Source organism: Gymnodraco acuticeps, unplaced genomic scaffold (assembly GCF_902827175.1).
Source record: "Gymnodraco acuticeps unplaced genomic scaffold, fGymAcu1.1, whole genome shotgun sequence".
Classification (NCBI taxonomy): Eukaryota; Metazoa; Chordata; class Actinopteri; order Perciformes; family Bathydraconidae; genus Gymnodraco; species Gymnodraco acuticeps.
The window spans coordinates 41,715-68,934 of NW_022992100.1; the positions used below are offsets into that span (position 1 = coordinate 41,715).

General features: G+C 40.2%; 4 protein-coding genes across 9 annotated transcripts; 1 reads left to right on the top strand and 3 right to left on the bottom strand.

Annotated features, from left to right (window-relative positions):
- Positions 1-265: 265 nt before the first annotated feature.
- Positions 266-8,274, bottom strand: dnajc4 (DnaJ (Hsp40) homolog, subfamily C, member 4). 5 transcript variants are annotated; one of them, XM_034202856.1, is made up of 9 exons: positions 8,221-8,240; positions 6,755-6,821; positions 6,223-6,300; positions 5,539-5,663; positions 5,056-5,146; positions 4,509-4,690; positions 3,177-3,344; positions 2,027-2,113; positions 266-1,921 (listed from the first exon to the last, which is right to left on the bottom strand). In XM_034202856.1, the coding sequence occupies exons 4-9, from the start codon at positions 5,628-5,630 to the stop codon at positions 1,825-1,827; spliced, it is 717 nt and encodes a 238-aa protein (XP_034058747.1). In that variant the 5' UTR covers positions 5,631-5,663; positions 6,223-6,300; positions 6,755-6,821; positions 8,221-8,240; the 3' UTR covers positions 266-1,824. The 5 variants fall into 5 exon arrangements, with proteins under 5 accessions (XP_034058747.1, XP_034058748.1, XP_034058749.1 ...); XM_034202857.1 differs by lacking the exon at positions 8,221-8,240 and adding an exon at positions 7,969-8,002; XM_034202858.1 differs by lacking the exon at positions 6,755-6,821 and having other exon boundaries at positions 8,221-8,274.
- A 1,245-nt stretch (positions 8,275-9,519) lies between these two features.
- On the top strand, positions 9,520-16,125 carry nudt22 (nudix (nucleoside diphosphate linked moiety X)-type motif 22). Of its 2 annotated transcripts, XM_034202854.1 has the most exons (9): positions 9,520-10,004; positions 11,132-11,261; positions 11,874-12,510; positions 13,201-13,320; positions 13,498-13,595; positions 13,683-13,776; positions 13,905-14,069; positions 14,438-14,516; positions 15,132-16,125. In XM_034202854.1, the coding sequence occupies exons 2-7, from the start codon at positions 11,173-11,175 to the stop codon at positions 14,061-14,063; spliced, it is 1,197 nt and encodes a 398-aa protein (XP_034058745.1). In that variant the 5' UTR covers positions 9,520-10,004; positions 11,132-11,172; the 3' UTR covers positions 14,064-14,069; positions 14,438-14,516; positions 15,132-16,125. The 2 variants fall into 2 exon arrangements, with proteins under 2 accessions (XP_034058745.1, XP_034058744.1); XM_034202853.1 differs by having other exon boundaries at positions 9,521-10,004; positions 13,905-14,516.
- si:ch211-107m4.1 (heterogeneous nuclear ribonucleoprotein U-like protein 2) lies at positions 14,087-20,120 on the bottom strand. The gene is made up of 11 exons (XM_034202852.1): positions 19,470-20,120; positions 18,667-18,743; positions 18,278-18,520; positions 18,044-18,156; positions 17,643-17,909; positions 16,864-16,986; positions 16,355-16,456; positions 15,782-15,950; positions 14,993-15,217; positions 14,859-14,911; positions 14,087-14,509 (listed from the first exon to the last, which is right to left on the bottom strand). The coding sequence occupies exons 1-11, from the start codon at positions 19,958-19,960 to the stop codon at positions 14,444-14,446; spliced, it is 1,929 nt and encodes a 642-aa protein (XP_034058743.1). The 5' UTR covers positions 19,961-20,120; the 3' UTR covers positions 14,087-14,443.
- Positions 20,121-21,112: 992 nt separating this feature from the next.
- zgc:153018 (uncharacterized protein LOC767701 homolog) lies at positions 21,113-25,845 on the bottom strand. Its single transcript, XM_034202940.1, has 4 exons — positions 25,355-25,845; positions 24,471-24,608; positions 24,230-24,308; positions 21,113-23,442 (listed from the first exon to the last, which is right to left on the bottom strand). Exons 1-4 carry the CDS (start codon positions 25,675-25,677, stop codon positions 23,248-23,250), a joined length of 735 nt encoding a protein of 244 aa, XP_034058831.1. The 5' UTR covers positions 25,678-25,845; the 3' UTR covers positions 21,113-23,247.
- Between the last annotated feature and the right edge of the window lie 1,375 nt (positions 25,846-27,220).

Sequence of the window (27,220 nt, forward strand, 5' to 3'; positions counted from 1 at the left end):
AAATACACTTGTGAATAATAAAGCAGGGCAGATCACCAATTATCCATTTACAACAGAACTCTTTTGTGTGGTTGCTCATTAAAAGATGACTCTACATCTGAATGTCTGAGTAAACCCTGCCATTTCTGAAATGGTTGATTAAGATTTAAAAATGTCATTTAAAAAAGAAAAAGAAATCCTAGTTGTATTGGTTAGAAAATATATTAAAATACATGCCTGCGTGTCCAATGCATATTTGAATAAGAGACGGAACAAAAAGGGGAAGTAATGATTGATGAGAAAAAGTATTTTAATAATTTCCCTCTGACATCCCTTCAGGGAATATGTAAGGCAGACTAAAACAGAAAAAACAATCTCTAATATTTAAAACTGTAAGGAAAAGTGGTTAATGATGAAATATCCTGTGACTTGCTTTCCCTTTAAAAGTGGCAGTTTTAAAGTCGCATTACAACAATAGTTGAACAAATGTAAAAGACTTGTTCTCCCTGGTTTCAAATCATAATAGCGATCCGACTCCATTTCTAACAAATGGAGGATCTTTTTATGATGCGTGGTGTTGCATTTCTGCAGTAACACACAGGGTCGGGCAAGAGAAAAATGAGGAGTATGACTGTGATGATAAAGAACCAACAGACATTTGGCATATTTAAACCATGTTCCTTGACAAACCACAATTGTTTGACTTTGTACACTTCATGCTCCTCACAACAACCCCCCCGAACTGTCCCATCAAACCTAAGAGAACATTATGGAGCGTCCTCATGTGCTAAACAATTTATGATTTCAATCAATGGGACCAGGGACGTGCACAGGTACGGGCTAATGTTGCCCGGGCAACGGCCCGTTTGGCCTTTTTGGCTGACCTGCCCCTCTGGAGAGAGCGAGAGTTTGTTTTTCTTTTTTGGCCGAATCAACATGATAAGCCCACAATTAGTATTGTAGCGTCTTGCTGCGGGAAACACACTTTGTCAGCGCTGTCATCTGCCGGTGCGTTAAGACCACCTCAGTGTCAGATTTTGGAAACTTGATTTTGAGTTGTCTCATGGCAGTTAGGGTATAAGGGACAAACCAGTATTTTTTTTAATCAAGTCACAGAATGCAAGTAGTCGCCTTAGCTTATTTTGTTATGAGATGTGATTTACTGTTCAATTTAGTTGATGTAATAATCGTTTGGTTTCTTTTACATTAAAAACAAGTTACAATGTTCTAAAGGTCTTGTGTTTTTTTTCAGGGGGAGGCCCTTTTTCCAGTTTAGAGCAATAGCCCCTCCAAATGTCTGTGCACGTTCCTGAATGGGACAATCTTTCAGCAAATAACACATTTGCATTATATGTTAGGCCTATTTCACACACAAATTATTCAGATAACTTTTCAGTGATTTCCACTATAGTCTTAGCAACCGCTCATATCTGATTTAATTTGCCGTTATCTGTGAGCCCCACTAACACACCAATAAGAAGGATAATAAATACTATGTTCCTGAGAGTTCATTCAGTGTACATTAGAGTTCCTTTGGACAAACATGAGAGAGGTTTGTGTACAGACTGGCCCCTGTTTACTGACTGAGGTATAACATGTTCAACGGGCCGTTCCAGTCCGATGTGCAGCTCAGCCTCGGGGGGAAAAAAACACCTGAATGACCAGATTAAACTCTACCACATCACACCCCATGATCTGTGTCTCTTCAAGCCCTCAGCATCACAACTGAGGACAAACGCAGAGAAACAATTTAAAAATCCTAAAAGAAGCACCGCATCCAGTCTGCCGCTGCCTACCACCTGCTGGCATCATCATCATCACCACAGAGCACCGCTGGAGACTCTCCTACTTGTCCTCTCCACCTTTACTGATTTTTAATTTCTCCAGAAACTCAGCATGTCTCTGTCGCAGGATTTCAGACTGTTTTTTGAATCCGTTGACCCTGAAAAAACCCCACAGAAGACACGTTCACACTCCGCTCCACTTTAAAGCATCACAAGAACGAAACAGAAGTATTTCAAGTTGAATTTATAGTTTGTGCACTCACTTGGCCCTCTCTTTGGATTCATTGTAAATGTCGTTGATGACTCGATCTTTCTCGTCCATGAAGGTATTGTGAATTTGTTCCAGTTTCCTGAAGGAGTCGCAGAAAGACTTGAGTTGAAGACAGCGTTTGCAGAAGACCTTTGCTTAACCTAAGAACTCTTCGCTCAGCGGGCCCTTTGTATGCTTTTATTGTCTTTATGAGTTTGTACAGCTGTTATAACATCTCTTCAGATCACAAAGAAGTGAATCACCAGAAGCAGAAGAGACGCAGTCATTGTGTGAGAACAAATACAATGAGTTCCAACACACAAGGCACAGACACATGTCCACAAACAATCCCATTCATCTGGATGTGAATGTGGAGCAAAGAAAAACTCAGTCAGTAAATTAGTTGGACTGCAGTGTGAAGGGTCTAGTTTGAATATTGGGCCTCATTTAATAATTACTTCCCAAGTTCTTACACCTCTGAATTGTGTCCCTGTGTCCTGATGATGATGGAACCCATTGTCCTCATTAATTGAAAAGCGCATGCCAGTTGATCCTAGTTAGCATAGGTAAACGCCAATAGCCATAAAAGGGCATGAGACCAGAGGGTCGTGTGCACACAGACACTGAAAAGAGGGGCTGAGAGAATTAAGTCAAGAATGCCCGAACAAAGGTGTAAAGTGGGCGAAGCACCGGATTACAAACTTTAAAAAACCCTCTCTTTAACGCCAAATCAGCTGTTATATTACGCAGCGGCAGTAGTGGATACAAAATAAAACAAACAACTAAAAAAGATGCATGGGATCCTATTACTTGTACGTCAAGTATTGAAGTGTTAGTGTTGTGTTTTATTATTTTAAATGCCATAATGCAGTAAAAAATAACAATTAATGTTGTAAATAAATGATACAAATATCATAATTTAAAAACTGTACAGTTGAAGAAAATGCAAAACATGTCAGTAACCAAAAGTGTGAAACAGGGCTATTTAGTGTGCTTAGATTCAGTTCTTATCATACATAAGAAAACAAGGATTTGAATATCAAAATCTTTTTTCGAATAATAATTTTCTTAGAAACAGTTGGTGAATTAGGTCCAATGTTACATCATTTCAATCTTGCTTACATTGATATTTGTAAAGTGTCTATCATGTGCTGGTTGTGTACCTGAAGAAGATCAGGTGGACTCCGATGCCAAGCAGCATGGTGAGGAAGCAGTATCCCACCAGCTGGAAGTTCCTCCTCCTCCTCTTCTGCCACTCCTCTCCCGGCGTCTCCTGTGCTCGAGTCTGACGGAACTGGTTCCAGTAACGAGAATTATCCTGCTGTTCCGCACTGAAGGATGAGAAGTTGAAAAAGGATCATGATTGGTGAAATCAAAAACAGGAGATAGGACAGGTTGTAGAACTGTAAAAACAGTCTGAACTAAAGTGTTAAGAAGACAAGTGTGGGGGACTCTTAAAGGTCACCTATTATGCAAAATCCACTTTGTCATGTATTTGATACATAAACATGTGTCCCCTCTGTGTAAAGAGACTCTGAAAGTTTCAGGAAAAAATATTCTCTCACTTTTTGTCCTGATCCATTTATATAAAAACCTGTCTGAAAATGAGCTGATCAGATTTTGGCCACTTTATGATGTCATAATGTTTTTTTGGCTTGTGTAACCATTAGCCAATAACCAACCAAGGTACCCGCCCCCCCCACCACCACCTGAATCCCCTCTTAGAGCACCATTGTGTTGAGTGGCTCCTTATTTTCATCTAAAGTAACAGACACAGAATCAGCACTTTTGGAACAGGGCTGAAACAGAGGGGATTATGGGATGCTACAATGCATGATCTGTTTGGTATTTCGAGCCAAACACTTCAGAGACATGTTTTATATCTATCTGAGACCTATAATATATTGATGAAAAACAGTAGGGGACATTTAAGTAGTACACTCCCATTAAAATGTCGTGAATAAGAAACTTTTTCTAATTCAAATTGTTCCACTTGGTTTTGCGATTGAGAAACTCTAGGATTTAAACCAGGTAGAAAATAACAACAAAAAACACAGCAACCCAAAATCATAATTAGCTGAAGACTGGTTAATGCCTTGTACACAGAGAACATGTGATGCCTTGTTTCTAGTGTTGTGCACAAAGTTGAACAAAACCTCTCGCATCAGAATTTGTTTTGAAATAAATCATTATTTTAGGTAAATGGTTGCAGGGGGTGTTTTCCTTCTGTTAGAAAGTAAAATAATGTAGTCTTCAGTGTTGCTGCAACACGCAAGGTCTCAGCTGTTCAGTCTTTACAATATTAGACTGTACTATGAGAGCAAAGAAATAATACACCACAGGGCCTTATTTTGAAAGTTAAACTGAATGACATATTGCCACAAAAGGACATCATCCAAACTTTTCCCCCCACATTAACATTGATAGAGAGTGAGGAAGAAGGTCAGGTGACGTGAGCCTCATTAGCAAGCACTAACTGTTGTGTGTGTCTCCACCTGGCTCTGTAGCTGGTGTAGCTGGCAGTGGATCTGAAGGCCTGGCCTCCACTGTACGTATGCCTGATTTTGAAGTCATACTCCTTCCTGCTCGGCCCTTTGCTCAGCACTCGGTACGCTTCGTTCAGCTCCACAAACTGGCCGTGCAGCGCCGGGTTGGAGAGGTCGCTGTCTGGGTGCAGCTGCAAGGAGAGCGTTACAGTAATGAGGTCCAGGGACCAAACCAAACATTAAGCCAGGGATATATTCTCACACATGCAGACATTTACACATCTGAACATGTTTACTTGCATTTTAGACTGTTAAACAAATGTATTCAACCATGCTTTTTTTGTCTAATGGTGAACTTATCTCTACGCTCAATTATGACAGAGCCACAAGGTAAATACACATGCACATCCTTATTTAGACTGGGAGCAATGAAAACAAACATTCAGGAAGCTTTCTGTGGGAACAGTTCAAATAAAAGTTAGTCTGTGGAAAGGCTGCCCTCATGTGGCTGGAAATGTTCTCTAATGAAGAGCTTGTTAACAAATGAGGACCTTACCTTTTTAGATTTGTTGAAAAATGAATTTTTTATTTCCTCCAAGGAGGCATCAGATTTGACGTCGAGTAGATCGTAGTAGTTCACAGCTTTTCTGGGGTTGAGAAAGCAAAAACTCATTACTAACCAAACACAATCACTAAATTGTTTTCAGTGGTTCTGATTCAACAAAACAGACACAAAGGCATGTAAAACTGTATTCATTTATACAGCACAAGTTGTCAAAAGTAACACTTTACAAAACAGTACAATTACAACAATACAATCAACATACCACAGTAAAAGATGTTGGGTAACATTTTAAAATATACTTTAGTGAATCAAGACTAAGAGAATGACAAGTAAAACATAGTTTAAGATTGTATTTAAAGGTGTTAACAGATGATTGGAGAGGACTATAGAAACGAAATGCTGCCTAACTCTCCTATACACATATACATACTATATGTTCTATATACATGTACATATACTATACACAAAGTCTACCTGTGAGCATAGCTCTGGGAGAGCAGACGCAGCCCGCTCTTGTAGCACCAAAGACAACTCTGACATAGACGCAGCTTAGCCTCCAGTTGCATGATGGGAAATGTCTGAGGTTCTACACTGAAGACCTGTGCACAGAGGACAGATGTCAACAAATGATACACAGAGCAGTGAAGCAGGGAGTTATTTAAAACCAAAATTAAAAATACTTAGTTGGCAGACTTTCAAGTTTATCAATGTTGGACTTTGATAATTCAAACTTTAAACTCTACTCGTGTTGGGAGGAGATAATGTGGTGTTTTATAACTCTGAAGTTAACATTCATTAAGAAAAATGGCTCTTAAGGGCCAAAAAACACTGAAAGCAGTGAGCTTAAAAATGGCAGATATTTTTTTTTTATATTGTTAAGCAGTTACCACATAAATATGTATTTGTATAGAAGTAGATTTCACTTTTGTCACATTAAAGTTGGACATAATCCTGGATCATAGCACAGTGTAAATATCAGTGAGAAAATGTGGCTTCAACACAGAGCCATTAAACAGGATGGCTGCAGCGTGTTGATGAAATAATGATATGGACTGTTGTCAACCCAACCATGTTGATAAAGTAGATTTCAAAACGAGGATAAATACTGTTGGTGGGAAATGGGTTTAACATTGATATAGAGAGTTTTCCTTTCTTTACCTTTCAGTGTGCTCCCATTGAAAATGATGCTGTCAGCAGCTTCCCCTCATCTGTCCACACGTGATCTGACTATGACAACTACAGGGGAAGAGGGGAGTGAAATAACTTTGGTTAAGGACATCATATATAAAGACTTTAACGACATCTCACAGCTCTAGTGCCAACCCTTCAAACTGGTCATTCATGCTTTTTTCATGGGGGTGTGTTAACCCAATACAAGTTGTTTTTATACATAATTATAAGTACATTAAACTAACTTAATTTGTTTTTGTTTAGCTACACCACCGACTACATGTTGCTGCTCTTTGCACATCAATCATGACAAACTGTTACATTTAGATGAAACAGCGTCATTGAGTTTTTCCAGTACACTTTGTTCTGATACCTGAGCTAGCTGGTAGCTTTGTCAGCCTGCCAGCTTTAATGCGCTACTGTTAGCCTGACAATATTAATCTAAATTAGCGAGCATTTTTGTGCAAAACACACGAAACTGGAATAAGTATAAACCCGGAATAAGAAGAGCGTGACATACCCGCAGGATTCAGTTTGATAACACAGTCTGTCCTGTAGGTCCGTTGCATAAACCTAAAACCGGAAACCTAGGAAACCCACCCTTCAAAATAAAACACAGGGTTTCTGCCGCCAATACCGTGAACATTTTTAAAGAATTCCTAATTTTACTAAAGCAAATTACATTATTCTCCTTCCAGTATTCGTTATTTCTAATGTGTTATTTTTGTGTCATTAAGAGTTTTTATTTTTAGAAAGTATAGGGACCATAGATAGGGACACATAGTTCTGTTTGTTACAACATGTTTGGAGAGCTAGACATCAAAACAAGTTATATAACATTATTATTGTATCTGAGTTTTTGCAAAGGTAAATAAAGCACAACTTTGCCAATAATGTGAATACATAATAACTAACCCTAATGCACTTGATTTTGCAACATAGAATGTCTTATATAACCATTAAAATCACTTGTGTTTTTGCAAAACTATAGAGAACATTAAAAAATATTACTTTATTTGATATTTAATGTACGTTTATAGCCTAAAATGCAATATTTGTATTTCCAATGACATCTTGAAACCTGAGACGCATTCTCTGGGATTATTGTTTTAGATAATGATCGGAAGTTATTGCTGATTTTTGGCTTCTTTACAAAACACAAACACGCCCCTCCTGCACGTGTTTGTTTCATGGATTTAACCCTGTTGTTGCCGTGTTCACCTGCAGAGGTACATTTAAGGATGTATGTATCCTACCACTACCAGTACACGTTGAACCCAGCAATTAAAATCCACACTTCCTAAAAAATACGCTCACTCGTTTATATTTCACACTGTTAAGTAAATGAAACCTAAATGAGACATATACATGTAGTTCTGGCTGTAGTCACTGGATGGTGATAATGAACACTTTGTGCAGTGAGTCTGAAAAGAGGAAGAAACGCATTGCTGTTCTGCATCCATACGCACCCAGGAAGGTAAGACTAAACATCTACAACGTTTATGCCTTCATTTAGATCATAATTATTCTTGTCCAAACTACTTAAATTAACTTATGCTATAAAAAAGACAGGGTCATATTGGTTTGACACGATCGGCACTTCGTCTATGGTGCCGGTGTTCCGGATTAACTTATTTCCCGATCAACTTGTTTCCCAATCAACTCGTTTCCGTGGGGTGCGTGACTTTCGACTGAAATACACATTTCGATCGCTTTCTTCTGTCGTTTACATACATCTTTTGGTATATTTGGCTTCTTAGGAACACGTTGATGCACATCCAGTACCAGTGTGTGAGGTTGTGATTACGATGGCGATATCCGGACGCGAACTGCGAGGACTACAACAAGACAAACGAGTTGCTCGAATAAATCATTTAAAACCAGCTATTGTTTCCAGACTTATTACGGAATATCGTTGTTAATGTCCAAGTCCATCTGTGTATACCTTCAGACAGCCTCCAAGTGAAGCACACGGTGTTTACTCACAGTTTGAAAGCAGCGTGGAGAAGTCTTCATCTGTGTTAAACTGTGATCCTCCCACGGAACTGGGACCCGCCCAGGTTAAAATGTGACCCGCCCAGGTTAAATTGTGTTACGATTTCTGTGGCTATCTACCAGCGATCATGTTTAATATGAAAGACTACCCACACATGTATCCCTTATAAAAACGGTATTGTGCAGCACTCATCCAGATAAGATGTGACTGTTACCTCGTTTTGCAAAGATAGCAGCAGAAATGTCATTGGGGATATTTAGACTTTAAAATGCTGCTTGGTCGTGAATGTTGGTGTCGGCAAACAATATTACGAATCCTCTATTCAAACAACATATTCAATGTGCATCGACATGAAAATAACAAAAAAGTTCATGCTGGACTCAAACCCGAGTCTCAACAGTAAAAATCAATCATGCCCTGCGCGTTATGAGTGCGCCACAAATCATTACGTCCTAACAGATCACCACAGCTCATTTTGTTACATTAATATTGTCAACAAGTTCTAGAAAAATGCAATCCGACATCATATTGACAACAATAATAGTTAGTAAAGGATGTATTGATGTGAATGTTTTGAACAGTGAATACTTATTGTAAATCGCTTTGGATAACAGGCATCAACACAGCGACTTGATTTATTGTTCTCTTGTGATCTGTTAGGACGTGTTGAATGGAGAAGTCTTCATCTGTGTTAAACCGATCCTCCCAGGGAACTGGGACCCGCCCAGGTCAAACTGTTACGATTTCTGTGTTCACTGTTCAAAACATTCACGTCAATAAATCCTTTACAAACTATTATTGTTGTCAGTCTTACATTTGTATCATATATTATTATCAATATGATGTCGGGTTGCATTTTTCTAGAACTTGTTGACAATATTAATGTAACAAAATGAGCTGTGGTGATCTGTTAAGACGTGATGATTCGTGGCGCACTCATAACGCGCAGGCCATGATTGATTTTTACTGTTGGGACTCGGGTCCAGCATGAACTTTTTTGTTATTTTCATGTCGATGCACATTGAATATGTTGTTTGAATAGAGGATTCGTAATATTGTTTGCCGACACCAACATTCACGACCAAGCAGCATTTTAAAGTCTAAATATCCCCAATGACATTTCTGCTGCTATCTTTGCAAAACGAGGTAACAGTCACATCTTATCTGGATGAGTGCTGCACAATACCGTTTTTATAAGGGATACATGTGTGGGTAGTCTTTCATATTAAACATGATCGCTGGTAGATAGCCACAGAAATCGTAACACAATTTAACCTGGGCGGGTCACATTTTAACCTGGGCGGGTCCCAGTTCCGTGGGAGGATCACAGTTTAACACAGATGAAGACTTCTCCACGCTGCTTTCAAACTGTGAGTAAACACCGTGTGCTTCACTTGGAGGCTGTCTGAAGGTATACACAGATGGACTTGGACATTAACAACGATATTCCGTAATAAGTCTGGAAACAATAGCTGGTTTAAATGATTTATTCGAGCAACTCGTTTGTCTTGTTGTAGTCCTCGCAGTTCGCGTCCGGATATCGCCATCGTAATCACAACCTCACACACTGGTACTGGATGTGCATCAACGTGTTCCTAAGAAGCCAAATATACCAAAAGATGTATGTAAACGACAGAAGAAAGCGATCGAAATGTGTATTTCAGTCGAAAGCCACGCACCCCACGGAAACGAGTTGATTGGGGAAACAAGTTGATCGGGAAACAAGTTAATCCGGAACACCTGCTGTGCCCATGCTGCAGGATATGAAGTGGAAGTAAGTTAGCTCGTCTGAAGTTTTCAGCTAAAAAAGTGCACAACATTGAAGCTAACTAAACAGTGGCAATGTTGTAGTTAAAAGAAAAAGAAGCTGTATCAATTCATGGTTTGTTAATGTTACATTGAATAGTTACACTGGTCTTTGGGTGCACCCAGCTGCTCTTCTGGCCATAGCCCAGCAGGTGATGTCAGTGCAGATGTTTTCATCTTTTATTTTCTCTTTATAAACAAGTGAACAAATCCAGCAGGTCAGAAAATGTGTGGACAAAAGAAATATAATAAATACATTAAATATAAGAACGTAGGATATTAACTATACACTTTAAAATATAATACACTGTAGTTTGCCATATATTGTCATATATTCGTTGTCCTAGCTTTATCTTTTAAGGTTCTTTGTATATTTAAATGTGGTGTATAGACTTGTCTTTATTCTTTTTTAATGCTAAATTGTTTCTTAAAAGTACTATTCTGATATCTAAATAGTCACTATATCGCCATACAGTGTTTTGCTTATAATAGCCAATGTTTACAAAGTGAATTTAGCACAAACAAATGTGCGAAGGACCAAAAGTCTTGAATTGTGTATGTGAAATATCAACTACAAGTAAAAGATGTGTCACGACATGAATGTAACATCTGTACTGTATCACTGCAGGTGTTTTGCCCTTTGACAGTTGTTAAACACCTGCAGTGACATCACAGATTGGGGTGTTACTCAGTTTTAGATCAAAGCAGCAGCAGACGTTTTTAATATTTCAAGGGTTATTTGATTATAATGGTTTCAATAACATCTTTAATCAAATCAAAGATTGAAAATTGAAATAACTGCAAATTATGTTCAACAAGTCTCCCCGACTTCTTTGATAATTCTGTGTAGAATAATACAACGTTTTTTCCCTGGTAATAATGAGTGATCAAAATGACTTCAGCTTTAATCAGTGATTGTATGTGTATTCTTAGCGTGTCTGATTGTGTATGAAAAGGGGAGGGAGGAGCAGTAAGAAGCAAACATCCTGACCTGAACAGTTATTCAATGTTCTCAGATTCACCTCTTTGCTTATCAACAACTTCTCTTACTTTTGTTTCCTTAATAGAAATATTAACATTTAAAAACACTTGCAGAGCTGCAGCATTGAGACTTCAATGATACTCCTCAGTGAGAGATGACGGACTCTGAGGTGTCTCTGCTGCTGCACTGTGCCGCCTGGAGGGGTCTGCTGCAGGCCCAGGTACAGGTGGAGCTCTCTGAAAGGTACGATCATCATAACACAATACTCTTAAATGTGTTAAAACTACAGAGTAATATAATTATACGGCCTCTCTTCTTGAAGGTATATTTATAGCAATTTAGCATTCAAATGTATAAAAACGACTTGACTTATGTTATATTGTTGAGTTGTGTACTGCCATTATCACAAATTATTCTTGCATTTTTTTAAACCCAGAGAAATTAGTGTTAATAATCTTCTTTGAGCATGAGCGTTGTTTTTGTCTGACAGAATCTGTCAGGAAAGTACTTTTTATTTGTGTTACGAGCAACATTTATACGTCACATTTTTAGGACCTTGTCATCTGATATCTGGATCTTCAGTTATCAGATGTGAGCAAAAGGGTGTGGCAACTCAGTTCACGGCCATTTTGAAATGTCCTTTTGACACAATTGCATAACAACATATTAAACAAAGATAAAGGGATTCATGTTTTGGTAAAATTGTAAAAAATTGTGATGGGATTTGTTGACAATAATGAAACAAGATGGATAACACCATTCTTATCCTTAAATATAGGAGTTTGTCAATGGGCGAAAGGATTACTGCAGTAACTTTAAGGCTAACTTGTTTTTTCTATCTCTTCCTCTTCTCAGATTCAACAGGCAGACGGATCCGGCTGTAGATCGTCACATAGAGGAGGTGTGGACAGAGCGAGTGTCCAAAGAGCCGTGGCTTTTCAACGGGTCAAAATTCAGACTCCACTCTTTCTGCTTGTCATCGTCCTCTGTTTCTCACCCAGCCTGCACTCCTCCCCCACACACCCCCTCCTCAGACCGAGCCGAGGAGCAGCAGGGTGATACACCACACAGCAGACAGAGAATGGAGAAGTCATGTATCACACATTCACTGCATGACGCTGCTCAGAGCAGTTTGGACAGAAGGAGCAGAGCTGTGAATCAGGTAGAAAGTGCAGATAGTGTCAGTGCACTGTCACCAGCTTCCTCCACGTTCAGTAAAAACGCAGATGACCCCGAGCCCCTCCTCACTCTGAGACTCGGCCTCACATGCTACAAAGACTACTTGGGAACCAACTGGTCGTGTCGGGTGGCAGAGCTGCGTAAGCGCGGAGAGGCGGAGTTCGGGGACGCTCTGGCGCTGCTGGCTCAGCCTCTGGGCGTGGGCGGGGTCCTGTGTACAGCCGACGGACAGGTGGTGCTGATCAGGAGGAGCCAGAAGGTGGCGGAGGCCGGGGGACTGCTGGACATCCCCGGGGGGCACCCAGAGCCGAAGGTGAAGAAGATACTGTGCAGGGTCTTTTAGATATGTTGGTGATGGGAACATTATGAGACAAAGGTTGTTTTGGGTCTCTTTGTGGTTCAAGTTTCAAGGCTTTATTGTCATTTGTACATAGCTACAGTGTAGATATGTCAATGAAAATCTTAGGTCACAGGCTCCTCCAACAGTGCAACACAATAAAACATAAAATAGTTAAAATAGTAAATACAAATAAAATAGAATAGTGCAAGGAGAGTCTATATACAAGTAATTGGAATATGATATATTAGATACATAATGTGTAAGTTGCAAACGGATGAATGTTATGGATGTGCTTTCAAAAGTTCAGGTGTTTAACAGAACATGTGTGCATGGTCATTTTGTGTCTTTTAGTGGTATTTCTGTGTCCCTTAATAGTTGCTTTGTGTCTTTATGGTGGTTTTGCTTTTCTGTGGACATTTTGTGTCTATTTGGCTTTTTAGGGTCCCTTTTTGGTAATTTTGTGTCTCTTTGGAAAAAGTAAAAAAAGAACCACAAAGTATTTTGTATCCGTTTTTGGTCGAGTTGCTGCTCTTAGTAGTTTTGTCTCTTTTTTTGGTTTGGTCTCCTTGAGGGATATTTTGCAGGTGAAGCTGCCATGTGCCTAGTAGTCCGGTTCAGTAGGTGATGTTTTCTTACTGCTGCTGCCTCCCCCCCCCCCCTCAGGTGGTGTGTGCGTGGCTGGGCCAGGCGGTGTGTGAGGAGCAGATCAGCGTGGACATGATGCAGCAGAGGCCCGTCGTCTCAGAGCTGTTCTCGTCTGTGTGCGCCGAGATCAGAGACGAGGTGGGAACAGAGTCCACTGTAAACTGATTTCATGTCAAGTTAATGTTTAGTTACTTCATTGATAAAACTCGAGCTGACCTAATTGAATAAAAATAAAGTATGTCCAAAGTGGCATGAAACAAACCAAACTAAACAGAGGATGAAATATATCATACTTCTCTTTTTGTGTGTCCACAGGTGAATATTCCTCTGAGCTCCCTCGGAGAGCCGGTCCTGATGGGTATCGCTCTGAATCACACCAGCGCCGGCAGACCTAGTGCTGAGTTCTACGTCAGGTAGTACCTTCAGTACTGATTTGATATAATGGAAGTGTGCCTCGAATTGTTTTATAAAGATATAATGTGAAATGTGTGTGTCCTCAGTTGCTCGTTGACATCTGATGAAGTAAGAAAGTTGTACTGGAAAGGAGGAGCGGAGGCCCATGAGTCCACAGATATTGTCTTCCTTGGCAGAACTGTGAGTAATCTATAGTGACAGATATACTTAGTTATCTGCAGGGAAACTCCTTTTGGCAGATGCCTTAGGAGGAAAGTAGAGAACATGACCAAGATACAAAGAAATGCATTTTGTTCCCTTGAATGAAGGAGGTGTTGCAGCTGGACATCAGCAGCCCTCTGTGGGCGGAGCTGTGTCCTTCAGCTAAAGGAGCCGTGCTGCTGTATCAGACGGTGAGGCCTGACAGCGCTCGAGGACAGAGACAACCGGACGCTCAGCCGATCGCATCGGAAAAGAGATCCAGATGATTAAGTGTACAGATCAAAAAACAAACTTTTTAGAGTATTTATTGTTACTCTGACTTAAGGCACTCTGAACAACACTGGTGTTAAAAATGTGCAAAATACAGTTGTTTTTTAAAAAAGCACAATGTTTTTAGAATATTTTCAATAAAAACTCCTAAAAAGTGACCTGGTTGTCAATATTAAAATTATAAAATGCTACAACACTGATTATCCTTGATTTGTCAAAGCACCGAGTGCAATGTGTACTGTAATCTGAAGTATTGTGTATAATATAATTTGCTGGTGTATTTAGCCCTTTTTATTTGTATTCAAATGACATCCCTAATTGTCCGTGTAAACACTTGTAGTGCATCGGCCTCTGTTTCCTCTTGCTCCAGGTTTCTTCAGCAGTAACCTCCATATCCGCTGTCTCTGTCATAAGAGCCCCGCTGCTGATAAGGCCCACTCCACTGAAAGGTAATGTAAATAACATGAAATGATTTAGTTCTGAAATCAGGTTAGGGTAGCTGTTACTTCATTCCTACAATAGACTAAATAAGTTAGTTAAGTAAGAATAAAAAAGTTTAAAGATCTTAATTTGTACTGAACTTAGAAGATGTCTACAAGAGACAGGACACAAAAATGAGGTCCTTTGACAAAAACAGTAATTTTACCTCACAACATTGGTCTACAACGGTAGGTAACAGTATAATAGATACTTAACTCAAACAACCCTACTTCTAAAACATCCAAACTCTGCCTTAAAAGTGCAGTTAAGCTAACGACAAGGCATAAGAATTACAGCCTAATAACACTCACATATCTCGGCTGCTGCCTCCAAGGCTGCATATCGGGTCTTGTCCGGTTCCATCCTACAAAGATCACAAAGAATTCAACTAACATCTTAAAATATCAAGTCTCCCAACATGCTGCTGAACATATTTAATGCTGACCATGACATCCAGTTGACTGAAGTCTATGTGAAGCTGCAGGCCTATGAGGGTGGGGTCTTTTCCTGTGAAGTCGGGGTTTCTTCTCCTGTTTGAGGCTGGGGGGCAGCAGTCTTTGAGCCTTGTTTCTCAACTCCTGCAGAAGCGCCTGAGCCTGTTCCTGAGGCAGCTCCACGTACTGCAGCTCCTCCTGAAGCTGGCTCTCCTGCTCTGGAAGTCTGAACATCACTGGAGGCAAGAAAACAAGTTTAAGATGTAGAAGCAAGACGGAAATGAGGCGCTTGTGATGTTCAGTCTGGATTGGACCAATTCAGAATCAGAATACCTTTATTCGTCCCACAGAGAGGAAATGTACAATGAGTTTAAAGCCTCTTGTCTTATTTCTGAAATCATCACGCAATTGTGATTAATAGTGCTATTAGCTTGCTGAAAGGCCGCCATGTTACTACAGGTGCATGTTTCCCTTTGTGTGCAGCAAATTGATTTTGACTTCAGTAAAAATGTTGCCAACATTCACTGAAAAAAAGGGGAAATGTTGGCATTGAATTACATAAGTACATAATAATGTAGACTCCGTTTTGGTCCTTTTCCCTTGATTCTCTAAGTGACGTTTGGGTGGCTTGAAAGATATAAGAAGATGAATGAAATGCAAATATTATTCATTCAAAAGTTTTCATCCGAAATGAAACGCCTTTCATATTTGCACCAGTTGGACCCACGTCTCGGGATACATTACCACAGAACTATCCTGTTGTTATAGTTATACTTCTACTACTGCTGAAAAAGTCCCACCTTGCAGTTTGAGCAGGGGGGTTTCAGGGATCTGCTCCCCCCCGCTCGTCCGGTGCAGAGACAGTCGTCTTTTCCACTCGTCCGCCGAGGGGACGACCACCACCACCCGGCGCCTGAAGCCTGTGAACAGCTGCAGCTTGTAGCGACGTGCAGAGAAGAGGATGTTGCTCTGGAAACACAGATGACAAAGAGAAAAATGGATAACTGAGATGATGAGGTGGAACTAAATGTACTGATAAGCCCAACGTTTCAGTGCTTCAATGAATGACAATTGCACATACCTATGACTGCAATAACCAATGAAAAAAATAATGAAGTAAAATAAATATAAATGTCTTGGAAAATATGTTGATTTTTTTTTTTATAGAATACGGTGCTTGGAGAGTGGGGTGATACTCAGAACAAAATACTAATAAGAAGAAAACGTGGAAATTAACTGAAAGTAAATCGGTAAATTAAGAAGAAAAAATGTAATATGTAATACTGAGATTATAACATCATAGATTTGTGAGTTTTGACAAGTACACTTCGGATTCTACAAGAGTTAAATGAATGAATGTGTCTAGCAGTGACCTGGTCGAGGATATAGTTGCCAGGAGTCTGAGAAGCCATCTTGATCAAATCAGTCAGACACTGAGAGGCCTGCTGCAGCCAGATCTCCCTCTGTCCACCACTCTATATATATATATATATATATATATATATATATATAGATAGAGATAGATAGTAGAGAGAGATAGATAGATATAGACATAGAGAGATATAGATATATATAGAGATACAGATATATAGACACACACACACACACACACACACACACACACACACACACACACACACACACACACACACACACACACACACACACACACACAACACACACCACACACACACACACACACACACACACACACACACACACACACACACACACACACACACACACACACACACACACACACACACACACACACACACACACACACAGGTTACTCTTTTTTTTTTTTTTTTTATAAGTTGGTCATAAATTGAACATTATATTGGAATATTTAACAAAAGTAAAGACTGGGGGTTTGACTGACAATCACAGATGCGAGCAGCTCCTCTGTGCCCAGCAGCCTGTACTGTTTCTCAGGGTGCTGCTTCATGTGAGCCTGGGCCCAGTGGCTTTTCCCAGAACCAGGAAGACCAACCATCAACAACACCTGAAGGGAAAAACAAGAGATGAAAATATAACAACTTGTAATGACTACTTATTTCCTGTACCGGATGTCGTTTTTTTTACAGCTATACTTTTAGACTTTGCAGCAATTTAGAGTTTTGCAAATGTTTGAATCCTAGCATTCTAAAAAAAAAGGAACAGTGTCAGAATACAAAAACTATCAGTGTAGCCTAATCTTTGTCTGCAACTGGGCAGAAAAAGCTGAACAGAATCTGAATGTCAACTTCGTCAACAACAAAAATAAATTGCATTTGTTGAATTAATTTAGGCCTTGTATCTGATTCACCAGCACTTACTGTTGATCTTGTTTGAAGTGAATATATCTGCACTTTTGCTGTTGTTGGGAGTTTGATTCTTTATGGTTTTTGCAGTTATTTCGCTTTGGATAAAAGCGTTAGCTAAATTATATTTAATATCTAATAGTAACTTATGAATGAAGCCTTGAAGCTCCGTACTATTCGGTACAGCGCTAGAAAATAAACAAATGAGCAATGCTAGTGTCATAGCTCAAGAGTGGATGTCAGTCTAAAAATGTTATTCATCAACAACAACATTTTCCGTCACATGGATGCATTAAAAACACTTTGTGATAACTCTGCATGTATTACTTTGTCTGTAAACCCAGCTCCTGTCTCTCACCTCGCCCTGTGCTCTGGATGTAGGAGGCAAGGCTGCACGCTCCCTCTGCCCAGCAGAAAGGGCTGCCAGCGGTGTGAACCCTGGAGGGCCGGGGTACCAGGGAGGAGCTGTGGGGTCCAGGAGGAATCGGACTGAGCAGCCCTTACAGAGGACGTGAGGGAAGAGAGGGCGAGCCAGCAGCAGGGAGGCGTCCAGGGAGAAGGCCTGACCCATGAGACGACCGTTCTTATGGAAAGAGAGCTCAACAGCACCGTCTGAAGAGAATGACTGACAACATGCATGTGTAAACATGACATACACAGAGTCGGGATTAGAACAAATACAACTCAGATCTCGGTGACAAGATAGTAAAGTTTCAAAGAATGTGAATAGAGAAAGAATTCAAGATAAGTGTTACTCACAGCATAACAGCCGACGATATCCCCCACTGAGAACGGTTCTCCAAACTCTTCCTCCTTCCCACCTGACACTTTTTTCCCTCGTGCATCATAAGCAAAAGATAATTCATCCACACCTGGTAGAGGCAGATATAAAGCCAATTGGCGATAGAAGAGAGGGATTTAAAAAAATTAACGTTTCCAGTTTCAATATGTTTAAATTATACTTCCAAACATGAACCTAATGATGACTCTTACCCAGCAGTAGAGAGGAGTGGGCCACAGACCAGCCGACTCTCAGGCCGCAGGGATCCACGTCCTCTTGTTCCTGCAGCTGTGTAGTCAACAACTTCTTTTCCAGCCTCACCTCAAAGCCCACCCTGCCCTGCAGCACCCCGTGAGTGAGCCTGCAGCCCGACCACAGCGAGGGGAATCGGGCCCAGAACCACGGTTGACCACAGGCCCCATCAGGACCCTCCTTAAAGTGGAGGTGACCGTCATCTGTGGGGACGGGAACAGAAAGTCTTCAAAACTTCTCTGCACCGCTCTTATGACAAAATTAACTAATCATACTTTGAAACACTGTGACCAAGTGCGGACTGTCTTAGGTCCGTTCACCAGAAAGGTGGTGAAGTCCAGAGACTTACATGGATTTAGTCTGACTTCATCTTCACTCTCCTCCTCCGTCTCCTCTCCGTCCACTGCAGGTTGTGGTGATTTGGCTCTTCAAGGGATAGAGAAGCATATTGTTTTATAACATCCTTTCCATATATATTCCTCAAAGAGATTTTTAAATACCAAGTTTAGTAATGTTTTTGCTTTATTTCATCTTCCTTGCACAGTGCATTTTCTTTGGCTTGAAGCTTTTAAATGATTCTAAACCAGTTGTGTAAAGTTACTGAGTAGATTTATTCAAGTACAGTACTTCAGTACAATTTTGAGGGACTTACTTGTCTATTTTAATGTGTTGCTCAGTCATACTTCTACTCCACTACAATTCAGAGGTGTATCGTGCACTTTTACTCCACTACATTTATTTAATACCTTTGGATTAATGATATGAAATATAAACAACACTTAAATAAGACTAGTTACAGCTTACACAACATTCACAAGCTACCCTGCAGTATACAAAAGTGATTAGCTGCACCTTTACCAGCTTTGATAACACTTTAATACATCAATAATTATAATCTAAACGTACGATATACATTATTCTGAAATGGACCAATCTGAATAATGAGTACTTTGGGTACTTTAATTATATTTTGATGCTTACACTTTTGTACTTTTACTTGATTAACATTTTGAATGCAGGGCTTTTACTTGTAACAGAGTATTCCTACACTCTGGTACTCCTACTTTTACTTAAATACAAGATGTACTGGTCTGTTCCCACCACTGTTCTTAACAAAACTACAACTCAAATCTTACTTTGCGTAACGGTTACCTTACGTATCGTATCTCCTCTTTGAACTCGTAGAAAGCTCTCCCTTTGCTCATACTCTCCTCTGAAGGCAGAGCCCCTCTGTCCTCTTCAGGACCCTCTGCACCTCCCTGCAGATGTTCAACCTCTCCCTCCCCCTCCCCCACCTGACACCCCGACACCACACTCTCGGCTGATCCGTGTTGTGGTGAAAGCAGCCCGGGGGGAGTCTCTGCGTGTGTGGCGGTGTCTGTGAGCACTCCTGTCGGGGGTGATGGGGACGGAGGGCGGGTGTCCACCGTCTCCGGTGATGCTGAAGGTGTCATCGGTCTGCAATTCAGTAGGTTAGGTTTATCCTCCTTTTCATCACCGTATTGTTGACTTGGTTTCGCCTCTAACGCGGACCACAGCTTGCCCAGCAGCTCAGCCTTCAGCCCCTTGTTGTCCAGCCCGAGATCCTTCAGTCTGGACCGCAGCTCGGCCACTTTCAGCTTTTTCATGTCGGTTAACTTCATTGTTACCGTGTGAAAATAGATCCAGACAGCTTCTGTTTGTAGTTTAGTCAAAAAACAGACTCAAAGTAAACTGTTTTTAAGAGAAGAGCAGATGTTTGAAACTAAACAACAGTTCAATATGATGCCCTGCTCTGTGATTGGCTCTTTTCTTATTCTTTGCTGTAAATATTGGTAGATGAGACATTCACAGAAGTCTCTGCTGGCACCACATGGTGAGAAGCGGCGCTACACGTGTATTGGCTGTGTAACACTACATTACCTGATGGCACTTGTTAGACGCTTTTATCCAAAGTAATTTACATACAATTCAATACTGTAATCCAAAAATCAACGTACTACTACCCCACCCCCCCCCCCCCCCCCCCCCCCCCCGAGCCATCAGCTTCCTTATTAATCTATTTTCAGTTGAAGGCCATTACTCTCAATGAGATTGAGCCAGGGTATATTAGGATTTATTAAAATAAAGAGAACCTTTAAGTAATTTGAGAGAGACTCATTTATCAAAACAGGGGGAAAAAACAAGTAACAAATGAAAAAATACTGCCTGGAAGGCTTGCCAGCGTCTAAACAAAATCTCTCGGCATTTCTCTCTCTCTCTCCAAGATCCTTTGACCATTCAGTAATGCAAAAAAACAAAAACGCATTGGAGTCCCTTTTCCGTTTACTGGTTTAAGAAAGAAAAACAATTGAAACAAAGGTACACAGACTCTACTGTTCTGCAGTGATTGAAATATTCAGAACCAACAACAAAAAATACAAAAATACTCAGTCAAAGTTTATCCAAATTCCTTCTTAAATAAACATATGATTGGCAAATCAAAAAAAAAGTTGCTCTTTCTGTTGAAATATGGATCATATGTATCAGAGATTAAAATAAGAAGAAACCAATTTCATACTTTTGTGTTCCTTTGAAATGGGATTTGTGATATGATTAATTATATATTATGATAATATGAATGTCCTATGACACTTGTAAAAACGTGTGTAAGCATTAGGAAAGTAACCCTTAACCTACTTTAAACTTTTTGAATCATCTCCAGTATTATATTTATATTCTTGTTCTGGTCATGTTTCTCCTTTGAAAGGCAAGACAAATAAATCATGTCACAGTCTGCCTACATTTTCCACGTACAAAAAAGGCTAATGTTACAGTCAGTATTCATTTAGGTATTTATGAGTGGAGACATTCTTTCATGATGGGACAAACAAGACAAATGCAAAAAGGTGAACAAGCAGAAACAGGTAAAAAAGCAAGACTATTGTCAGTTATAATACAAAAACATTTCATATATTACAATTCAACTTCACTACTGTCTCCTCTCTCTGTACTTCAGATTTATTTCTCCGCTATCTGTGTTTCATTACAGCCACTTGGTTGAAGATAATAGGAGAGAAGTTTAGAAACAACTTTGAATCATTTGTTTTAGACACTCAGCAAAGGTAGTAACTTATTTTCTCATCACTTGTTTGATTGCTCCATCTACGCCCTGAGAGCGGCTGCGTCCAGACAAACAGCATCATGATAAAAATCGTCACAAGAAGAGAGAGGGTCAGCAGTGATTTCTCCGTTACACAACAGAACATTTGGGTCATGCTCACACAGTGAGCCTGGTACTCGTGGCTCCGTCACACTGTCACCACATGCTTCTCCACAATAAAAGCGCCTCAGTGCTACATCTGAATATTACACTCAGAACAAACAAAGTGTATTCTCCCTGACGAGTAACAACTGTGCAAACATGTCAGACTCCAGAGGCAATGTAAACAACCATGCATACTGAATATATTTAACAAAGACTGAAGGAAGAACACCATCCGGTTGCTCGTGGTGTTTCAGTGATTTGAATGAACTATACTGCATTATTAATGTACCGTCAAATGACAAGGATCATTTTAACACTGTGGTTAATATGTAATTTAATACATCTGCTTTAAATTATTCTAATGAGTGTTTTTTTCGCTCTGTGAAATCCCATTTTACTTGAGGTAAGTGTCAGTTATTGGCTGTCATGCAACTTTCCACAGATTGTTTAAGTTAGGAGGGAAGTTATTTAAGACTCTTTTAACCATATATATATATATATATATATATATATATATATATATATATATATAAATAAACAAACAAAAATATTGTTGCAAGATGAAAACAAAAACATGTAGGTGGAAATGACATATGTAAGCCATTCTGCATGGATGTTTTGTCATGCATAACAAAGCAAGCTAATACATACATTATGTAATGTTGCATTCATTCAATTTAGGCCATTTGGGAACAAAAGGAAACAACCTTTCTCACACATTATTCCGAAATACTTAGCCTAACTAAGTTGCTTGTGTTGTGTTAAATGTTTAGAGTAATTCATTAACATTATCTTTGTGAAACCAGAAGAAGCGACACCAAGTTCCAATCACTGGCCTCCCTCACAGGTCGCATATGCAAAAAGTGGGAGGACTCTGTGTGGTGTTTACATTTGAGTAGAAAGGAAAACTGGCAACACATGTAGTGTATGTACAGATACGTAACACATGATTGGTGTGTACACAAAATGCTAACTGTACCTGTATTATTATCACATCTGATCATTTATAACAAACTATACCAAAATAACCAAACCAAAGTATATCAGGATGCGTTTCCCTAACTCTCGTACGGACAAAGTTTTCAATCTTCTGTCGTTCTTTTTGCCAAAGCTGGGTTTAAATACTGAAAATGTCTAATAATTCAACCTTTGGTTACTCTTAACTGCACTCTAAAATGAGATGAGCATCTTTATTGTGCAGTGACGGGTTTGTTTTCATCCAAATGGTTAAAAGAGTCTTTGAGGATTTTAGAAAATATATTTTTTTTAAGGATTAAGAAAAATAGATGTTGAGATCTGTGGCTCAAATGTAATCGAACATACATGGCAGAAACTGAAGTTGTGGTGTTTTAGTGATGCTCAACATCTTAAAATGTATAATACAGCCTGACTGCCTCCAGGATGCTAAACAGAGACGTGTTAGTGCTATCCTATCATGGAGACTGTCTTTAAATGACCTGAAACAAATCTTTGGCATTTCTATACTGACATTTTGCTATTCATCAGCTGACAGCTGATATCAACTCCTATACTGTTTCTCACTTAGGCTCTTCAATTACATAAGATGAAGAAGTATGAATTATATTAAATTAATCAAACACTTTCATGCCCATATTCTACATGCAGTAGTGATAAGGGGGGGACATTACGTTTAAAACGTATTTCTGACAGCAGAGTGCATCATGTGGTATCACTACCTCTCAGTTAGACAAAGATGGTGGGAGTGGCAGCGGTGGGAGGTGTGGGGGAGCCGCTGTCGGACAGACTGTGTCTCAGCAGCAGCTCCTTCTCTCGGGGGCCACAGGGCCCGCTGATGTGCTGGCTGTGGGAGTGGTAGAGCCGCAGGAAGGCCAGGATGGAGTGGGCCAGCCACAGAGCCGTCACTCCCCACAGAGACGCCTGAGGAGAGGTGTGATTAATAAAGCTTACAGTCACGCTCACATGAAGAAAACATCAAGGCCACGCACGCTCGTCTGTGTGGAAAGCTGCAAAAAATGGGTTTAGAAAAACTAAATCGCCAGAAAATATCCAGGGGAAAGACTTTTGAGGAATAAGTAACCTTCAAATGGCAAAACAACTGCAACTTCTTTACATGTTTGTATCGTGAAGTGTCTTATGTTTATATTTCTTCTAGTACATGACATGTCATTTGTTAGACACTTTTATCCTAAGCGACTTACATACATTCAGTACTGTGGAGTGTGGACAATCCCCACAGGAGCAATTTGGGGTGAAGTGTCTTGCTCAGGGACACAACGACATGCTGACTGCAGTGGGAACTTGCTATCCCCTGATTCGAAGTCCAGAACACTATCCACTGAGCCACAGCCTCCCTAGTAGTCTTTTACAGTGTATTCTGACTTATTCTATATATGTTGTATAATATTAATAAGGTGGAGGTAGCTTATGAATAATACTATATTTTGTAATAATATTCTGAAAATTCTGAAAGTCCCAGAGCTCCTTGAGGCTCTCCGAAGGGTGGGAAATGAAGGCAGGCATCTGATAAATGTTAGCAATGAATGCTGTAGCACAGAATATTCCAGTATCATGTTTCTGTATTTTATGAAAAGATACATTGTCTGTTGAAGAGGCTTGTTGTTGAATAGTGGATATGATTTTATCTCACTGATGAACAAATTGTTTATGTTTTTTCCTCTGGGTGTAAACTTGAGAATGCTCCTACCTGTGCCAGACTGAGCTCTGTGTAGAAAGACGAGGTGTCCACATCCAGGTAAAGTGGAACAGACTGGGACTCTGAACAGCTGGACAACAAAACAAGAAGGAATGAGAAATTATCACAAAAAACACTCATGAATGTTCACTGTATTTTTGATTTCTTTGGATTTGACACAGTATGTACAGAAGATTCTTCTTGTTGTTCAGCTCTGCACACAGGGGGATTCACCCTCAGACAAGGTGCCTACCTGTATGGTCGAGTGTTGAGATTAGTCACGGTGTCGCACCAGGAGTAGAAGCCCAGAGACAAGATGACACTGGCCCCTCCGGACAGGAAGAGCACACACACACTCAGCACAACCGTCAGGAAGGATGAAAACAGGGTGCTAAGCAGAAACACACAGAACATACGTTACATTGCATTTAGCTGACGCTTTTATCCAAAGCGACTTACAATAAGTGCATTCGACCAGGAAGATACACATTTGAAGGGTGTCAGGTGTCATAGAGCCAAAACATTTCAACATAAGTTAAATAAACAAAAAAAAGACTAAATGCATTACCTCCATTACTGGCAGCTATGTATATAGTGTAAGAATACTCTGTTACAAGTAAAAGTAATGCAAGTATTAAAATATACTCAAAGTAGCGAAAGTAAAAGTAGTCATTATGCAGATTGGCCCATTTGAGAACCATTTATATAACACGTTTTGATTATAGATGCATGAGAGTGTTATCAAAGCTGGTTAATGGTGCAGCTCATTTTGATGACTTTGTATAGGCCTACTGCAAGGATACTCCAGGTGTAACTAAATAATTGATTATTATAAATCATAAATCCAACACGGCAAACTAAATATATTAGATAAATGTAATGAAGTAAAAGTACACGATTTACCTCCGAATAGTAGCAAAAGTCAAGAACTAGCCCTCAAAACTGTACTTAAATATAGTACTTGAGCAAATGTACTTAGTTACTTTACACCACTGCTGTTGATTATGTAATGGAGTCAAATGCCAAAGTTCTATCATAGAAATACTCAAATAAAGCACAAGTAGGCTACCTCAATAATAGAAGTAAGTGCAGTATAATCAGGTCAGTGCTGCAGTTATTATTTAATGTGGTACTCACTCATCATGTCTTCCGTGCAGATAGAAGAGGCTCCTCCAGCCCTGCGCTGCCCCGTACAGCACCGTGAAAATACCGACAAATGTGGCGAACTGGCAGGCAGCCGGATGCCCCCACTGCTGCACCACCAGCTGAGAGACGTCCCCCGGCTGCCCCGTCAGCTCTGCCCGGTCCTCTGTCCTCCAGAAGCCGGTGGAGAAGAGTGCGCAGCGGCCTTTAAACGCGGATCCGTTCAGAGCCATGGGAACGACCACCAGCAGCCCGGCCGCCACAGAGAGGGCGTGAGCGGCACAGTGAGCCAGCAGCAGCCGCCGGGCCAGCTCCATGGTGCAAAACTAAACGGCGAAGTTTTTTAAAAATAATGGAAAATGTCAGCACATCACTGGGTGTGTCGCGTGTGTGGTCGTGTGTGTGTGTGTGTGTGTGTGTGTGTGTGTGTGTGTGTGTGTGTGTGTGTGTGTGTGTGTGTGTGTGTGTGTGTGTGTGTGTGTGTGTGTGTGTGTGTGTGTGTGTGTATTCTCGTGTAACGGTTCACTGTGGGTATTTAAAGATTTCAGGGCGGGGACCGAGTCATGGCCGCCGGCTGTTGCACAACAACATCGCTCTGTGAGGTGAGGTATCACTCCGCAGGGTAAAGCAACAACCAAAAAGACAAATTATTATTACTGTTAAATGTTATACAAGTAAAAAAACGTAGTGGTACTACTACTACTACTACTCATAGTTTAAAATAATTGTACTTAATACGAATATTTTAATTGTAGCCTATGCTTCTTTATATATCCATTAACCTGTATACATGCAATTACCGATGCACTTTTACTTCAGTTAGTTTAATACTGCAATTGTTGGTGTATAACAGAGTATTTTATACACGGTGGTATTATACATTTGATTGGCAACTTTTGTTCCTCTCCAAAAAACACGTTTTACTAGTATTTGCATTTATTCTGTTAGCCTGAGAGGTTGCTTTAATATTGTGCAGAGTGACACATCTTCCCACAGACAATCATTTGAAATTCCTCCAACAGTAACGTAACGTAACGTACAATGTAACCACGGCGACCTGACCTCATCTGACCAACTGACCTCTTTTTTATCCGCTCGTGCAGGAGAGGAAAAAATCCCCCTGCAGACCGCTGCAGACATTATCTGGATAATCATTGATGAAGGGCAGGGCCTGATAATTAATGACTCTAATCAGCAGGCGATCCAGGATCGACAGCACTCAGTGGCGTCGCCTGGCCTGGGCCAGAAAATCTGTTTACAGTTCTGTTTCATATGGGTGTTGAGAGATGTATCCATAGGTCTCTTAATTTTGCACTAAAAGTGCACCAGATTGATGCTTTTTAACTTCAATATTTACAAAAAAATCTTCCAGGACCCCCCCCCCCCCTAGACTAGAGGATGTTAGGTCCACTCCCCACTTATAAAAATAGCACTTTACCCCTGTTTACACCTATATGCTGTGAGCTGATTATCAAGCCTTCATTGTATGTGTGTGCGTGTGGGGAGTGTTGCAGTAGAAAATTCAACTGTAGCGCCCAGTACCTTAATGGTAAACCCTACATAAAAGCAGTCAGTGCCTCTGCATCAGGAACAGCAAATGTGTTGTCTCTGTGTCCACTTAACATCAATTCAAACACCATGACACAATTCCATCAGATTAATGATAAAAACCTAGAGGACATTATACAACTTCTGAAATCCTCCTCCTGCTGCCTTGATATTATTCCAACAGGATTTTTTAAAGATGTTTGGCCTTGCATGGCCTCAGATCTACTTCATATAGTAAACAAATCTCTTCACTCAGGTATTTTTCCACAGGCCCTGAAAACTGCAGTCATTAAACCGCTCTTAAAAAAGAAT

What these genes read in the sequence shown, in the direction of transcription:
- si:ch211-107m4.1 (XM_034202852.1), bottom strand. Translation starts at nt 19,960, where the DNA reads ATGAAGTTAACCGACATGAAAAAGCTGAAAGTGGCCGAGCTGCGGTCC. An exon ending in TGAAGTCAGACTAAATCCAT is followed by an intron (nt 18,521 to 18,666) that starts GTAAGTCTCTGG and finishes CCGTCCCCACAG; the next exon opens with ATGACGGTCACCTCCACTTT. An exon ending in CCCCCTGCTCAAACTGCAAG is followed by an intron (nt 15,218 to 15,781) that starts GTGGGACTTTTT and finishes TCTTGCCTCCAG; the next exon opens with TGATGTTCAGACTTCCAGAG.
- zgc:153018 (XM_034202940.1), bottom strand. Translation starts at nt 25,677, where the DNA reads ATGGAGCTGGCCCGGCGGCTGCTGCTGGCTCACTGTGCCGCTCACGCC. An exon ending in CTGCACGGAAGACATGATGA is followed by an intron (nt 24,609 to 25,354) that starts GTGAGTACCACA and finishes GTTTCTGCTTAG; the next exon opens with CACCCTGTTTTCATCCTTCC. An exon ending in CTCAACACTCGACCATACAG is followed by an intron (nt 24,309 to 24,470) that starts GTAGGCACCTTG and finishes TTTGTTGTCCAG; the next exon opens with CTGTTCAGAGTCCCAGTCTG.
- nudt22 (XM_034202854.1), top strand. Translation starts at nt 11,173, where the DNA reads ATGACGGACTCTGAGGTGTCTCTGCTGCTGCACTGTGCCGCCTGGAGG. An exon ending in CAGGTGGAGCTCTCTGAAAG is followed by an intron (nt 11,262 to 11,873) that starts GTACGATCATCA and finishes TCCTCTTCTCAG; the next exon opens with ATTCAACAGGCAGACGGATC. An exon ending in GGGGGCACCCAGAGCCGAAG is followed by an intron (nt 12,511 to 13,200) that starts GTGAAGAAGATA and finishes CCCCCCCCTCAG; the next exon opens with GTGGTGTGTGCGTGGCTGGG.
- dnajc4 (XM_034202858.1), bottom strand. Translation starts at nt 5,630, where the DNA reads ATGCAACTGGAGGCTAAGCTGCGTCTATGTCAGAGTTGTCTTTGGTGC. An exon ending in TACACCAGCTACAGAGCCAG is followed by an intron (nt 3,345 to 4,508) that starts GTGGAGACACAC and finishes CTCATCCTTCAG; the next exon opens with TGCGGAACAGCAGGATAATT. An exon ending in GAATCCAAAGAGAGGGCCAA is followed by an intron (nt 1,922 to 2,026) that starts GTGAGTGCACAA and finishes GGGTTTTTTCAG; the next exon opens with GGTCAACGGATTCAAAAAAC.